The sequence below is a fragment of the Narcine bancroftii genome, chromosome 5 (genome assembly GCF_036971445.1).
Source record: "Narcine bancroftii isolate sNarBan1 chromosome 5, sNarBan1.hap1, whole genome shotgun sequence".
Taxonomy (NCBI): domain Eukaryota; kingdom Metazoa; phylum Chordata; class Chondrichthyes; order Torpediniformes; family Narcinidae; genus Narcine; species Narcine bancroftii.
In genome coordinates this window covers 82098866-82115601 of record NC_091473.1, presented here as the reverse complement: position 1 = coordinate 82115601, position 16736 = coordinate 82098866, and the positions used below count along the sequence as shown (strand labels likewise).

At 41.4% G+C, this 16736-nt stretch overlaps 2 protein-coding genes across 8 annotated transcripts in view; one reads left to right on the top strand and one right to left on the bottom strand.

Annotated features, from left to right (window-relative positions):
- LOC138763621 (zinc finger protein GLIS3-like) overlaps positions 1-16736 on the bottom strand; it is a 331893-nt gene that overhangs the window by 207908 nt on the left and 107249 nt on the right. The gene's annotated exons all lie outside the window — the stretch shown is intronic.
- LOC138763623 (uncharacterized) lies at positions 769-3894 on the top strand. The gene is made up of 2 exons (XM_069938098.1): positions 769-1226; positions 1350-3894. Exon 2 carries the CDS (start codon positions 1688-1690, stop codon positions 3152-3154), a length of 1467 nt encoding a protein of 488 aa, XP_069794199.1. The 5' UTR covers positions 769-1226; positions 1350-1687; the 3' UTR covers positions 3155-3894.

Below are 16736 nucleotides of genomic sequence, written 5' to 3'. Positions count from 1 at the left end.
TGTGCAACAAGGATGATAGGTAGGGGATGAGACAAAATTATAGCCAGGTGAATGACAGAGACATATTGCATTTAAATATTGGTCTGAAAGTATTATACTTAAATGCACACAGCATTATAAACAAGGTGGATGATCCTGCAGTACAGCTACAGAGTGGTGGCTAAAGGATGGATGTCATTGGGAGCTGAACGTCCAAGAATGCATGGTGTAATGGAAGGATAGGCAATTAGGCAGAGGGGGTGTTGTGGCTCTACTGGTAAGCAACTATATTAAATAATTGGAAATAAATTGATTTTATGTTCTTCCTGGCCTGCCCTAAAACCTTTAATATCTGGATTCTGGCAAATGGCTTCAGCTAATGGTTCCATGGCCAGTACGAACAGGGCTAGAGACAGCGGGTATCCTTGTCTACTTGATCTTGTCAGTGGGAATGCTGGAGAAGATGGTCACAACTTTAGTCTTGGGCACATGATACAGCGGCTTTATCCAATTTGTAAAAGTTGCCCTAATCCCAATTTCTCCAGCACTTTGTATAGAAAAACCCACTCCAATCTGTCAAATGCCTTTTCTGCATCCAGGGCCACAGTTTGAGGCAGGTGCATTATACTCAACAGTCTGCCAATATTTTCCACTGCCTGTCTCTTTGCACAAAGCCTGCTTGGTCTTTGTTTATTAGTTTTGGCAAATACTTTGTCGATTATCAGATCAATGTGTTAGATGCTGCTGAGACAGGAACCTTTGTGCACGCAACCTGGACATTGTAAGGTAAAACATCATGAGATGGGAATGTGTAGGGAGTTACCCTGTACAGGGCAGTAACAAGAAGGGGAGGTGTCCTTGTACTCCTGTTAGGTAAAACATCATGAGATGGGACCGGAGAAGGAGTCACCCAGTACTAAGGAGTAACAGAATGCATCCTTGTACTTACAAGATAAGAGAGACATTGATGGATTGAGAGGCAGGAAGCTAGCAGGGAAAGGATAGCAACAGTTTTAGTCATTGGACAAGTAATGATATGATGATGTTCTAAGCATGTATCCAAGGGTATAAAAAATCACCATTTTGCTGATAACGGCAGAATGCATTCTCCGACTAACATGGTTGGTCGCAAGTGTTACAATCCGGTAATAAAGAACAAAGAACCCTGATTTCGACTCAGCCTGGTGTTTGTCTCACTCATTCATGAACAAAGCAGACCTAACAATTTGGTGACCCCGACGTGATGGGTGAGTGAACACTGGACGACGGTTTCTGTTTTTTCTGACAATCATCTCAGCCGGCTGATAAAAAGGTCCAGAGAAGCCTGTTTTAACAAAATTCTCTTTTTTTAAAATCTTTATGATTGTCAGTAAGAACTGGAGATCGGACAAATTAGACGACCACAATTGAAGGTCGCATGCCAGGATTGTAACACGTAAGTGATTACAGACAAGATAAAAGTCCTTAAGGTGTTTGAATGACATTTATTAAGTGCTTCGCAAGAAACTACTAGAGTTTAAAAGTCTTTATTGTGTCGTTGCAAAGTCCAATAGAGTGAGAAGGTGGTCTATAAACAATTGAGGACCTGAGTTTTCTGCCCTAAACTGGTTATTAAGAGGAGAAATCTCCCACGTGAAGGTTGGGCTTTGAAAGAAAACAAAGGTTCAGGCTTATTGGCCTCAATTGTATCTGAGAGACTGACTTATAAATGTCCGGTAGGTATGATAATGTCTGTACACTTGAGAAGTTAAGAATTTATTTCCCCAATTCGCCGTGGTTGAATACCACAGCAGACACTAGAGACCTTGAGACAACAAAAAAAGTACTCAGGGACGCCTGCCTGGTGAACAAGAACGACGACAGAAGGCTGCGACAGCTGTGTCCGGATCAGGTAGGAGATATTAATGAAAAAGTTGACAAACTCCTAAGAGACACCCAGTTTATTCGAAATACTTTTGATAAGTTAAATGAGGGTATTCCCAACATCACCAAGGAGATAAAGTTACGTAAATTCATAGATTGGTACAGGGCAAACAGAACGATAAAATCTAAATTAGGGAAAGTTTTAGGGGGGACCAGGTTGAATTGGGTTGAGGCATTGCCATTAGTACTGATGTCTATGCGACAAGAGAAGGCCAAAGATACCTTCCTGTCACCGCATGAGATTCTAACGGGTCGACCCATGCCCGGTCCAAAGACTGATCCAGCATGGGTTAAGTTGTGGGAAGAAAGGGAAGTGGAACTGGATCATTATATGCAGATGCTGGGTAATATGGTTGCTTTAGTTTCTCAACAGGTGGCGAATGCTAGTAAGGAGAACCCGGACACCGAAGGAGTTCCAGTAAAGGAGGGAGACGAGGATTCCCTAGAATTGCGCCACACAGAGAGTTGGCTGTGGAGAAAAAGGAGGAGTGTTGGACTCTTGGGGCCGGGAGGAAGGAACCCTGATGGGGTATGGATTGATGCCATTGGCCAAGCCCGGAATATTCCGGACGAATTTAAGTTAGCCGATGAGATTGCAGCTGGGTTTGAAAGCTTTCCTGTTTTTAGTGCAATTTTTCCCATCACTGTAAATAAGAATGTTAATAGGATCAACCTTATTCACTATAATGTCCAGCGCCTTGCAAATTTGACCAGGGACGTTGTTGAGGCAATACATCAACAACTGTCAGAAACTTCCCTTATGACACTTCAGAATAGGATAGCGATTGATATGGTCCTGGCAGAGAAAGGTGGAGTGTGTGCTATGTTTGGAGATCTATGCTGCACTTCTATCTCTAATAACACAGGGCCAGATGGATCACTCACTAAGGGGTTAACGAAACTTAGGGCATTGGCGAAAGAATTAAAAGCCCAGTCTGGAGTCTCCAATCCTGTTTTATCCTGGTTACAGGGAGTGTTTGGGAGATGGAGCACATTGTTAGGACAACTTTTGCTGGGTTTGTTCATTTCTGTATCAATTTTTATCACTTGTGGCTGTTGTTGTATTCCATGCATTCGAACGCTGGTCACGAGGACCATAGAGAAAGCCTTTGCTGACCGTGATGAACTGCCTCCGAAATATCAAGCTGTGCAGGCTGTGGAGCAAGACTATCTCACATTACAGGAGACGGAGAAAGTTGCTGAGATCGATCTGGAGTCTGAAGGGGAATGTGATGGGAAGGAGGGATTGTGAATTAGATTGTTACACATATAATTTTAACCTTGCTTGTAACCTAAATATTATAACCTTGATTGTAGAACAAATATTATAACATTGATTGTAACACAAACATTATTAATCAGATTGTAGAACAAGTATTATGAATTAGATTGTAGACCATATGTTAACTTGGGAATTTACTAATGTACGGGGGGTTAGCTAGTTTTTTGCTTGGGGGCAAATGGGATGAAACTTGTAAACGGGCAATGGGATCGGGGTGACGGATGGGGGGTGTACGCAAAGGAGGGTTGGGGGAGCCCTCGCCCACCAGCCGAACTACCCTGTGAACAGAACCCGTATAGAGCTTGGCAATAATAGGCGAAATAATGTAACGCGGTGGTAGCATAGTCAGGGCGAGATTGTCCTCTAAAGAGGACAAAGGAGGGATTGTAAGGTAAAACATCATGAGATGGGAATGTGTAGGGAGTTACCCTGTACAGGGCAGTAACAAGAAGGGGAGGTGTCCTTGTACTCCTGTTAGGTAAAACATCATGAGATGGGACCGGAGAAGGAGTCACCCAGTACTAAGGAGTAACAGAATGCATCCTTGTACTTACAAGATAAGAGAGACATTGATGGATTGAGAGGCAGGAAGCTAGCAGGGAAAGGATAGCAACAGTTTTAGTCATTGGACAAGTAATGATATGATGATGTTCTAAGCATGTATCCAAGGGTATAAAAAATCACCATTTTGCTGATAACGGCAGAATGCATTCTCCGACTAACATGGTTGGTCGCAAGTGTTACAATCCGGTAATAAAGAACAAAGAACCCTGATTTCGACTCAGCCTGGTGTTTGTCTCACTCATTCATGAACAAAGCAGACCTAACAACATGTACCAAGGTGAGGCCCTTTTGGGTGAAGGTAGGTCAAGTCCAAGGTAGAATCATAGGTAAAGAATTCCTGCAGGACCCTGAGTTCTTCCTGTTGGGAAATATAATGGACATAAGACTTAAAATGAAACTGACAAATTCCAAATTCAATTTGTGAATATCGCATTGGCAGTGGCCAGGAAGTACATAATGGTTACCTGGAAATCTGACTCCTGCCTGAGCATTACTCAATGGAACACAGAAATGCAAAGCTGTGTTCCCCTGGAGAAAATTACTTACAACTTAAGGAAAAAAAATAATACTTTCAAAAAAAATTTAGCAACCAAATTTAAATTTCATGGAAGCATGACTTTAGATAGATTGTCTTTTCTCGCCGCCCCACCTTGCCTTCCTACTCCTCAGCCATTTGCGGGAGAGCATGGGGGGCTCAACTCATCCTGACGAGGTAGTCAAGAAAATAAAGCAGCCTGGGCTCTGACTGCCATGCCGTGAAAAACCCACAAAATCCTGACATATGTTTCATCCCTTTGCTGTTAATGTCTTTAGTGTCCAGTGTAATTGTGATTAGTTAAACATCTAGTGTTGAATATAGGGGTTGGGGAGAAAGGGAGATAAAGGGACCTCTGCAGAAACTATAAAATGGACAATTGTAAATTATCGTCAATTTTAACATTTATACTGATAATGTTGATAACTGTTTGAATTTGAGTCTGGAAAATCATAAAGAATTCAAAACAAAACTCAATGAGGGATGTTAACATGAAAGTATATTGGGAAAGACATGTTAGTACAGGATCTTAGGAGAGAGAGTCTGTGGATGACTTTTTGATGAGCCCACCAGCATATCAGATGTTCTGGATTGGGTGTTGTGTCATTAACCAGAAGTGATTAGAGAGCTTAAGGTAAAGAAACCCTTAGAAGGTTGAGTTCACTTTGAAATTTGAAAAGGAAAGGCTATGTTAGGTTATTTGGTATTTTAGTGGAGTAAAGGAAATTACAGTAGCATGAGAGAGGAAATGGCCAAAGTTGATTGAAAAAGTGCACAATACTTCTTCAATATGACCTCATCATTCTTTGATTCAGTTTAAAGTGCTACATCAGGATCATTTGTCGAAAGACTAAATTGACCTGCATTTCTTCTAACGTTAGTCCTCTTTGTGATAGATGCAAATCAGAAGTGATTTGGTCATGCCCTATGTTTGAGAGGTATTGGATAGATATTTTTAAGACTTTATCAGATATACTGGATACTAGTTTACAACCTAACCCATTGACTGCACTTTTTGGAATTATAGTTCCAGAAGTGGAATGAGTTCCCACTTCCACACATCGGGTTGTAGCCTTTTCAACATTGTTGGCTAGAAGAGCTATTTTATTTAAATGGAAAGATTCTATTCCACCTACTTTAACTTAATGGATCTTTCAAATTATGTCATCTTTAAGTTTAGAGAAAGTTAGGAATTGTATATTTGATACTTGTGTTAAATTTGAAGAGACTTTGTGACCTTTTATAAATTATTTCCATATGACTTAGTTAGTTTAATTATTTTCCCTTTGGGACTATATTTATTTCCTTTCTCTTTGTTGGTGAAGATGAGACAATTAGTTTTTATTAATAAATTCTCAGGATAGGCTGTCCAGTCTTTTTATTTTGTTATTTTTTTCTTAGAATAAGATGAGGTTTTATATAATAAAATTTTTCTTTTTTTTTAAGATTTTGAGATGAGAACATATTCAATGAAAAAAAGAAAAAAGCTTATTTTGAAACAAAAGAGTTTTAGCCGAGATTTTGCCTTCCGTACCCATAATTCCTTAAAATGTTTCAACGTCGGTAAACTATAACTCTGTAAAAGCTGAGAATTCCACTTATAAATAAAGTGATCCATCCTCTTCTCGTCAATCTGAGACAATTCAATCTTGGCCCGAACCAAAGGTTTATCCAATTCAAACATTCTATTAATAAATTTCAACTGCACCAATTCATAATAATTCTGAAAACGAGGAAGTTGCAATCTTCCTGAAGCTTATTTCCAAGTCAATTTCTGCAACGACACCCTTGCCATTTTATCTTTCCATAAAAATTTCCTCACCAAAGCATTCAGATCTTGAAAAATTTTGGGGGAATTCTGCAAGGAATAGTCTGAAAAAGGTATTGAAATCGGGGAAAGACATTCATTTTCACACAATTAACTCATCCTATTTTTCCTTCTTGATTATGTACTCCTGTTCTCATGTATCTATAATATGATCACTAAAAGGATTGAAAAAGGCAGATAAAAGAAGATATGGGATTGATAGAAAATGATGCAGGAGAAATTGTAATGGGAAATTAGGACTTGAATGAATGTCTTCACTGTGGAAGACATAAGTAGCCTATGGGACTCTCAAGGGTTTCTGGGAAGAGAAGTGAGTGCAGTCAAGATCATGAGAGAGAAGGTACTTGTGAAACTAAATGGTCTAAGGGTAGATAAGTCTCTGGGACCAGATGGATTGCATCCCCAGATTCTGAAGGAGGCAGCTGGAGAGGTTGTGGAATCAATGGATTTTGGCATGATTCCAGTGGTCTAGAGCACACATGTCAAACTCTGGCCCGCGGGCCAAATTTGGCCTGCGATATAATTATATTTGGCCCGCAAGATCATTTCAAAAATGTATTAGAGGTGGCCCGCTGGCCACCGCGCCAGTATAGCGCATGCACAGTAATACAACAAATCCCAGAATGCATTGGCGTCAGCCTGCTAATCGCCCCCACCTCCTCTGTTTACGTTGCAGGGTCTCACCGTGGACTCTGGTTTTGGGGCCTGGCCGGTGTCAGGGGAAGCCAAGGCCGCTTCCCAGCGCCCGGAACCGGAGGCCTCGGGCCTGACCTCGCCAGGACCGATGCCCACTCCCCCTCACTGCCGCAGGCCGATCCGCGACTCACGGTGACGGGGCCGCTGATCCGCCAAGATGCCGCCCTGCAGCGAGAGCCGATGCCCCCGCACTGTCGTTGTCCAACCCGATCGCCCGCAAACCCCGCCCACCCGCACACAGGCCTGAGTAAGGATTATGAACTTTAATCTCAGGATAAAACGATCTTCCAATCGTTTCATGTCACAGTGAAAAATATATTCCTGGTTAAAAATGGTCCTGCACCTGGATACAAGCTCATTAGGCATAAAACTTGAAAAGTGTGTAAATCAAAGGATATCTGTACCAATGGAAAAAGGGCATGGCAAATAACCCTGCTAGAGTTCATGCCCATTTGATTGTTTCAGGAATCATGTTATTCTCCCACATTCTCAATAGCCCTCAGATTTTACTATTCGACAGCACACTAGCAACATTTGACAAATCCTCTATAGAGAAATATTATTTATTGAATATTTTATTTCTCATTTGTTAATGCTTCTGGAAAGAGTTTATCCAAAACTATTATTAAACATTTATTTTAATAAGAAAAAGTTTAACATTACATATGTTGAAAGAAGAGAAAACGTGCAGATGTTGTTGAAAATTTTCAATAAATATTTAGTTCGGCCCTCGACTTAGTCCAAGTTTTTAATTTTGGCCCTCCGTGAATTTGAGTTTGACACCCCTGCTCTAGAGGATTGCTAAGTCACTCCGCTGTTTAAGAAGGGTGCAAGGCAACAGAAAGGTAATTGCAAACTAATTAGCTTGACGTCAGTGGTTTGGAAGCTTTTGCCGTTGATTGTCAAGGATGAGATTACCTCTAGGCACATGACAAGATAGGCCAAAGTCAGCATGGTTTCCTTAAAGGCAAATCATGCCTGTCCAACCTATTGGAATTTTTTGAAGAGATCACAAGCAGGATAGATGGGAGATGCAGTGGATGTTGTGTATTTGCACTTTCAAAAAATCTTCAACAAGGTGCCACACATAAGGCAGCTGAACTAGCTGAGAGCCCATGGAATTTCAGGAAGGATAATAGCATGGGTAGAGCATTGGCTGATCTGCAGGGAACAGAGAGCATGGATAAAGGGATCCCATTCTGGTCGGCTACTGGTTACCATTGGTGTCCCACAGTGGTTGGTGTTGGGGCCGCTTCTTGTTAAATTGTGTATCAATGATTTGGATTATGGAATAGATGGCTTTATGTCTAAATTTGCAGATGATGCCAAAACAGGTTAATGCTAAGTTATATAATAAAATTATCTAAAGTAAATTATAGAGTTAAAATATTGGATTGTAACGGCAGCTACACTGCTATTGAAAGAACACACAACCAGACGGGTTGAGCTCAGTGAGCAGAACTGACTTATTGCAGGCTGCTGGGCTGGACTTATACACCCAGCTCAGACTTGGCTGAGAACCGCACTGGAGGGCGCTGACGTCACCCAGGCATCACATGGTCCCTCAGCGCGGGTTTCTGAGCCCTGTGCTGAGAAGAAGAGGAAACCCCCGATGGCGCCATTGTGGCCAGCTGCCCCGCTGCGTGGATTACAAGTGGGGCCGGTTCACCTGCCTAGTGGTGTGCCACCACACAGTCCCACAATGTCCTTTTTAGTTGGGCGGCCTCGCTTCTTGGGCTGGGCCACAATCACTGCTTCGGTGTGGTCAAGGTGCGTTGGCTTCAGCCTGTCCACAGTAAACAGTTCCCGCCTGCCGCCGATATCCAGCATGATCGTAGACCCTGAACACTGGACAACCTTGTACAGCCCCTCGTAAGATCTCTGCAGAGGTGCTGCGGGCGGGCCCCGCCGAATAAAAACATACTCTGCAGAAAGCAGCTAGCTGGGGACGCGAGATGGCCGTGTGCCATGTTTGCGCAGCAGTGGGAGTGCGAAGGAGTCCAAGGGGGCCCGGAGAGGGGGAAGCAGCTCATGCAGCGACCGCTGGGGATTTTGAGGCGCGTTAATGAACTCACCACGAAGTGCCAGCAGTGCGCCATAGACCAGCTCAGCTGATGATGCCTGCAGATCCTCCTTGGGCATGGAACGGATGCCCAGGTGCACCCAAGGCAGTTCGTCCACCCAGTCAGGACCAGTGAGGTGGGCCATAAGTGCTGACTTAAGGTGATGGTGCAGATGCTCAACCAGCCCATTGGCCTGCAGGTGGTATGCCGTGGTGCAGTGTAGCTTGATCCCCAACCTGTTGGTGAGCTGTGCCCAGAGCGCAGAGGTGAACTGGGCACCCCAATCGCTGGTGAGCCGAACTGGGTGACCCAGCCATGCAATAGTGCTTGGGAGCAGGAGTCCATGGAGATATCCGGCATTGGGATCACCTCGGGCCAATGAATGGTGCGGTCCACCACCGTTAACAGGTAATGGTAATGGCCAGACTATGTCCACATGAATGTGGATGAACCATTCCTGGACGTGCTCGAATTCTTGCATGGACACCCTGGTGTGCCTGTGTACCTTGGACATTTGGCAATAGGTGCATGTTCTGGTCCAGCCCGTGATCTGCTTCCGCAGCCTGTGCCAGACGAGGGAGCGGAGAACTGTGGCTTGAGGAGGGCTGGAAAGTCGTCCACGATTCACTGGAACTCGTCTCTGGGTGTGCTGATCGTGGCCATCTGCAGCTGCTCTGTAAGGGAGGCATTGAGGCGAATGGTCTGGAAAGTACAGGCATCCACCAGGCATCTACCCCATATGTCCATCAGAAGCCTGTGGGTGAGGAGGAAGTCAGCACCCAGGATGGTGGTCGGAAGGGAGAAGACGGTGAACCTCCACGAGAACTTTCCTTGGGCGATCTGGAAGTGGACTGTCTTGTCTCCATATATCCAGATCTCTGTTGCGTTGGCCACATGGAGGGGAGGTCCTCAAGGTCAGTTCCTGGACTCGATGGCTGTGGCTGGGATGACGCTGATCTGGGCCCCGGTGTCGACGAGGAACCGCCGGCCACTGACTGAGTCCCGCAGGTAGAGGAAGCTGTGTCCTTGGCCATCCATCGCAGCCATTAACAGCGGCCGGCCTGCTCGTTTCCCTGGAATGAGCAGGGCTGACAACACTTTCGAGGCTTGGCTCCCCAACACTGGTGGTTGAAGCAGAGGCCTGGAACGGATGCCGTGCCCCTGGTTATGCTCTTGGTGGCCCTTGAAGGGGCCAGATGCTCTACCGCAGCGCTAGCGGCAGGCTTGGCGTGGTCATGCCTGTGCCTCATGACCTGCTGGACCGCCGAGCCCTCCGAGAATCGCTCGAGCCTTAGCTCTTGTGCCTTCTGAGCGACCTTCCTCGGGTCGGTAAAGCTCTCTTGGGCCAGTAACGGCTGGATGTCCTCGGGCAGATGGTCGAGGAAAACGTGCTCGATATTATAGGGGATACACAACACAAGTGGCTTTTAAATAAATAAGACCACTTCCGACTGCTCTTTTAAGGAAAGGGAGGCAGCCTCATGTGCCCAGAAGTTGGTCACTCCTGTTTAATAAATAATTCATCGTGAAGATCACAGTTATGCAACCTTAACAAATTCGGGAGAAACTTGTGAGAAAAATATCTCTCTGAAAGACAACTCATCAAAAGATATGTGAGTTTGAACGAAATCGGGTGTTTCACTCTTGCTTTATAATTATTCCTGAAGTTCAACAAGAAGTTTGAAACTAAACTTTAAAATTGACTTTTCAGGCTCATGTTTAAACTGAAATACTTTTGGACTTTAACACACACATTTACATTTGTGCATAATGAGATTAAATTTAGAGATAAGTATGAAATGTTATATTATTGATAGTTTAATAGCATTATTATTTTGAATTTACCATTGTCTGGTGAGTTTTCCATGGCTGTTCGTTTGTTAGTACTAATAGGTTTGTTCGTAACATTTGACTTTCAGAAGGATTATGATAAGGCCTAAGCGATTATTAAACAAAATTATCAAACAAGGATCGTGTAATGGTGTGCAACAAGAGAGAAAAAGCTGGATAAGCCCAGCAAGTCAGCCAACAACTGTGGAAAGAGAAACAGTCAACATTTTAGGTCTGCAACCTTGCGTCAAGACAAGCCCATTGCCAACTTAAAATGTGATTGTTTCTCTTTCCACAGTTGCTGGCTGACATGCTTCATTTCTCCACCATTGTTTTAGCCACAGATTTTCAGTTTTTGCAGTTTATTTTCTTCCACAAATATAAATTTGGAATTGGTTAAAAGATGAGAAGAAGAGTGAGAATAAAGCAGTTATTTTCAGATTAGGAGATGGTCAGAGGCAATACTGAAGGGGTGTGAGCTGCAAATCTAGCTGTTTAGCATCCATAGCAATGATTTTAATGAAGAGTCCAAGTTAGCTGGATTGCAGAGCAGATTATGAGGAGGATGCAAATAGACATATGGATTTAAATTTTTTTAATTTAGACATACAGCATGGTAACAAGCCATTTCAGCCCATGAGTCCGTGCTGCCCAATTTACATCCCGTTAACCTATACCCCCAGTTACATTTTGAACTGTGGAAAGAAACTGGAGCCCCCAGGGAAAACCCTCACAGACACAGGAAAAACGTACAAACTCCTTACAGACAGCACAGGATTCAAATTCAAATCCGGTCCCAATCGCTGGCTTACCGCTAAACCAATCGTGCCATCCTAATATTTAAATGAATGATTGACTAAATGAATGGACAGGGACATTGCAGTTGGAATGTTAGGTGGAAAATGTGAGATCGTCTGTTTTGGAACAAAAAAAAGAGAAGGGAAATTTTGTCAAGTGGGACCAGATGGGTGGTTAGGCTTTGGATAAATTTGGAGTTTATGTATGTTAGATGTTAGAAATTAGTAATGTGATGGGATTTGTGAGCAAGTGTTTTGTTGGTGGTGAGAATGAAACTGTGGCAAATAATGTTACAGAATCACTCTGAAGGTCATCTTGGTAAGAGGTAAAATTAGCAGCTCAAATCTCAGTCTGTGCCAGAGTGAGACATTTCACCAAGTTGAACCAGTCTGTAGAGTTAGAGATATTTAACATGCACAAAGTTGGGACAGTAGCAAATTTGAGGATTTTGAGAGGAAAACTGATTTGGAGGATGGGTGAGAAAATCAATGAATTAAGAGGAGATAATGACCACGATAATTAAGTGATATTTGCTACAATATGGTCAGCAGACTCCAGAAACTTACGCTGTTTGCATGTTTAATGAGTCAATAATATTGTGAAATTTAAAATTTATTACTGTCATTTCAAAAATGGTAACAATATTTTTAATTAACACTTAAAATATAATTCCTGAGAAAATGATGTTGTAACTGCTTAGGAATTTATGTCATAATTGGGCCATGAAATATCACTGAGGAAACATTGTGTCTGAGTGTTAGAGAAATGTGATTAGAATAGCAATAAATTTAAAATATTGAGCATCATCTCAAATAGATATCTAATATTATACAACATTGTGATGTAGAAAAATATTTATTTCAATATTGGTGTTCACATTGAGAATGAAAGATGGAGCGATAAATCAGTTACGTGTTTTTATGTCTCACAATCAGTCAGCCAGCCTCAGCAGCAATATCTTTCAGAAGATAATTCACTGAAAAGATAGATTCAGTGACGCACATGCTCAAGTAAAGTGCCTACTAAGCATTGGGGATCCCTTCCCATGAAGGAGAGTTCTAAATGAATTAGCTCTAAAAGTGGTCATTATATACACCCTCTCCTTGACCAAAAAGCAACAATTTATGCACTCTCGTGATCAAGTAAACATGAACAACATAGCTACATTTAACAGGCAAGCTAGTATGTTTTAACCATAACCATACCATATAACAAATTACAGTACGAAAACAGGCCATCTTGGCCCTTCTAGTCCACACCGATTTATGTGAAACTCCACTAATTCCATCTACCTGCTCCCTGCCCATAACCCTCCTACCCCTTCACATCCATGTACTCATCCAACCTCCTCTTAAATGACAAAATTGACCCTGCTGCAACCACCTTCTTCCGGAAGGTCATTCCACTCAGCCACCCCTCTCTGACTGAAGAAGCTTCCTCTGATGTTACTTCTAAAGTTTTGCCCCCTAACCCTTAACTCATGACCCCCTGCTCCAATCGCCCCTACCCTCAGGGGAAAGAGCCTATTCACATCTACTCTGTCTATCCCCCTCATAATTTTAAATACCTCTATCAGATTCACCCCCCCCTCAACTTTCTACGCTCCAATGAATAAAGACCCAGTCTAATCAATCTTTCTCCATATTATAAGATAATAGCAAAATTATTAGCAAATAGATTGGCCGACTGTGTACCAAAAATAGTAAAACAAGATCAAACTGGATTTATTAAGAAAAGACGAACAGCGGATAATGTCTGTAAATTTATTAATTTAATTGATGCTTTCATTTTTTTTAAAACTGTTTTCTGCTATTTTTCCTGGACCAAGAGCATTATAAGAGATCAAACATCTGTAGAGTATTGCTAAGTGGGCTGCTAGTGTATAAATACTTGGCAAAGGGCAATGTGATAAGATTGAACTCTGTTTCTAAGCTACACAGGTCTGGAGTATATTATAACATGCAGTCAATATGTTTCAGCTGCCCACAGCATGGGGAGCAATGTTCCCTGTAATTTTTAGTTGTCAACGTCCACAAAAATCTTATGTCGCGCAATATTTTTTCCTGTGACAAAAGTATATGTGCACTCTGAATGCTTGTGCAAATGTAAACTTGAAATTGTTTCAAGATAATTTTGGCACAGCCTATCTCTCATGGCTAACAAAACTGTTTTGGCATATTTTAATATAATACAAGTATGATTGTATTCTATGAAGTAATGTACTTAGTTAAGATTATTTTATGCTTTCAATAAGTATAATTATTAATTATTACATTATTTTAGGTAACTAAACCTTTTGTACGCACATTAATTTCCTTCGTGCTTCGGTTGCAAAACCTGTGTGCATGTACATGCGCACTGCTTAGAGGGAACAGTGTGGGGAGTTAGAAATAATGTTATGGACCTTAATATGCATGGAGATAGTGACAGAAGGAGCTTCATATAAATGCCCTATGTGTAGAAGCATACATTAAACTGAAAATACTGAACAGGCTGGGGATCTTTATAAAATATTGACAGTAGCATAATTAATTGATGTCTCCAGTCCCCAATTGCCAGGGCAATTTCTATCCATCTGGAGTTCATGTATTCCTCCTGCCACTGCATAGGTTTTCTCCAGTCTTCCAATTTCCTCCCACATCCCGGAAGTGCAAGGGATAATTTTAATGGATTTTACAAAATTAAAGGCATTTAATTAATAACAGTAAAAAATAATCTGCTGGAGGAATTCAGCAAGTTGCATAGCATCAGTAAGAAAAACAAAAGTCCACTTTTCAGGTGGGAAGCCTTCATCAATATGTGAATGCTATGTTGCTGCTAAAACAAAATTTGTTACTGACACAAGGGGAAAGGATACAACAGGATATGATTAAAAAAAATTAGATGAAGTATGCAAGAGATGACCCAAGTGGAGCCTAAACAATGGTATGATCAAGTCAAGCTAGCGTCTTGTTTTTGTCCCTTACATTTATGGATATGGGACAATACAGAAAACAAAGGAACTCCAAACAACATCAACACAATTTTGGACTGAAAGAATTTCACCTCATGAATAAAGAATGAGAATATAAAATATATAAATCTATACTCTACTTTCCAATAATAAACTATCAAACAAGAGTTGCAGAGGTCTGTGAGAAAGCCAAGGACAGAAGGGTCTTTTGGTTGAATGGTCCTTTCACATTGCTACATTATGTTCTTGTGTGACAGCAATTCTGGATCAAAATCCAAAACAGTAAAGAACCACCCCTCCACGTCCACTGATGATCCCATCCTATCAATATTTGAGGATGTCGTGCATGCTGCCTTCAGGAGAGTGAACCCAAGGAAAGCATCCAGCTCAAATTGAGTACCTCGCTGAGTATTAAAAATCTGTGCTGATCAACTTGTCAATATATTCACAAATATTTTCAATATCTCACTCCAGCAAGACCTGTTTTAAATGGCATCAATCATACCAGTGCCCAAGAAGAGTGTAGTAACCTGCCTTTATAACTATCAACCAGTAGAACTTACATCAAAAGCGATGAAGTGGGGCGTAGCCATGCCATGCAATGTGTTATGATTGTGGTCTCCTTGAAGAGTATTTTAAAAAAGTTAAAACTTTAAAATAAAGATTTTTTTTACTTAAAAAATGCATAAAACTACTAAGAAACCAAAGTAGCAGAGAACAAAAAAAAAAATTAAGTTTCTACACAGCCAGGAACATCGAGCAAAAGCCCGAAAGAGAGCGGCACAGAAGTGGCCTCAAGACCAGCGGACCTCGGCAGAGACAGGGAGTTGGAAGAAGAACTAAATATTATCCTGGAGAAAATGGAAAACTTGAGCAACTGATTTGCTAGTGTTGAAAATGTCATGAGAGACGTGACTGAAAGGATGACTGAAATTAAAGAAATAGTTCAAGATTTAATGGAAAGAAGGACCCAAGCAGAAACAGACTTGGTAAAAACACAAAACAAGCTAAAAGATATGAAGCAATGAGATTCAGACAGACAAGGTCTGCTGGATAAAATCGACCACATGGAGAATTTTAGCAGACAAAATAACATTCAAATTATTGGACTGAAAGAAGGTATCGAGGGAAGAGATCCAGTAAACTTCTTTGAAATCTGATCCCGTGAGTGTGAGGAGAAGACAAATTCAGAGAGAAAGTGCATATTGAAAGGGCTCACCGGACCCTCAGACCCAAGAGAGCCGGTGATCAGCGACCACAACCAGTCCTGTTAAGACTTTTCAGCTACCGGGATTGGGAGACAATTCTGGGAGCAGCATATGAACACTCAAAGCAAACTAATGGCCCACCCGAGATTGACCACTTTTTCAAGATTTTAGTCCTGCTTTTGTTAAGCAAAGGAAGGAGTTTGATTATGTAAAAAGATAACCAAAAACTTGAACTATTCAATGATCTATCCCGTGACTCTGAGGGTCAAAGTAGCAGAATTTAATCCCAAGAATGAGGTGGAAGACTTCCTGTGAGGTTTATGAAAAGGCTAAGACTGCCAAAGAGGACAACTGTGAGGAATGTTTACAATGGGACTAAGTAAAAGTTGGATTTTTTTAAAAACTCGTTTTGTATTTATTGTTGAAAAGTAATCTTTATTGAAACATTCTCAGAAGGCTCAGAAGAGAGATAAAACTTGTGAAAAGTAGTATCAAGGTGGATACTCTGTTCTAAGGGGGAGAATGAAGCCCGGAGTGTCTATAAAAGATGACATGAAAGGGAGGGCATCTTCTTCCTCGAGAGATTCCGTGGGTTTTTAATTGCAGGCTTTGGTGATTCCTGTTTACATCACCATCAGGGCAAGGACATTGTGTGTGTGTTTTTTTAAATGGAAAGATCACTGCATTATTTAAACAACCAAAATGATTTAGTGTTAAACAATATTTCTTTTAAAATTAAATGGATAGAATGTAATGTTAAAATTTATGAAGTCTTAATGTTAATGTGACTGTGAAGAGGAGGGAAGTCTTGGCACACCTAAAAAAGTTAAAGACAGATATTTCTTTCTTCAATAAATTAATCTTATCAAATTTGAACATGCTAAATTAAAAGGAGGATAGGTGGGACAAGTAATATCTTCTTAATTTGGCTCAAATCAAGAGGAGTAGTGATTCTAATTAATAAAATTATACCAATAATAATAGAAGAGACTAACTCACCAAGCCTGAAGATTTGTAATGGCACATTGTAAAATTTGAACAATATCATGGACATTTATGAATATTTATGTACCAAAT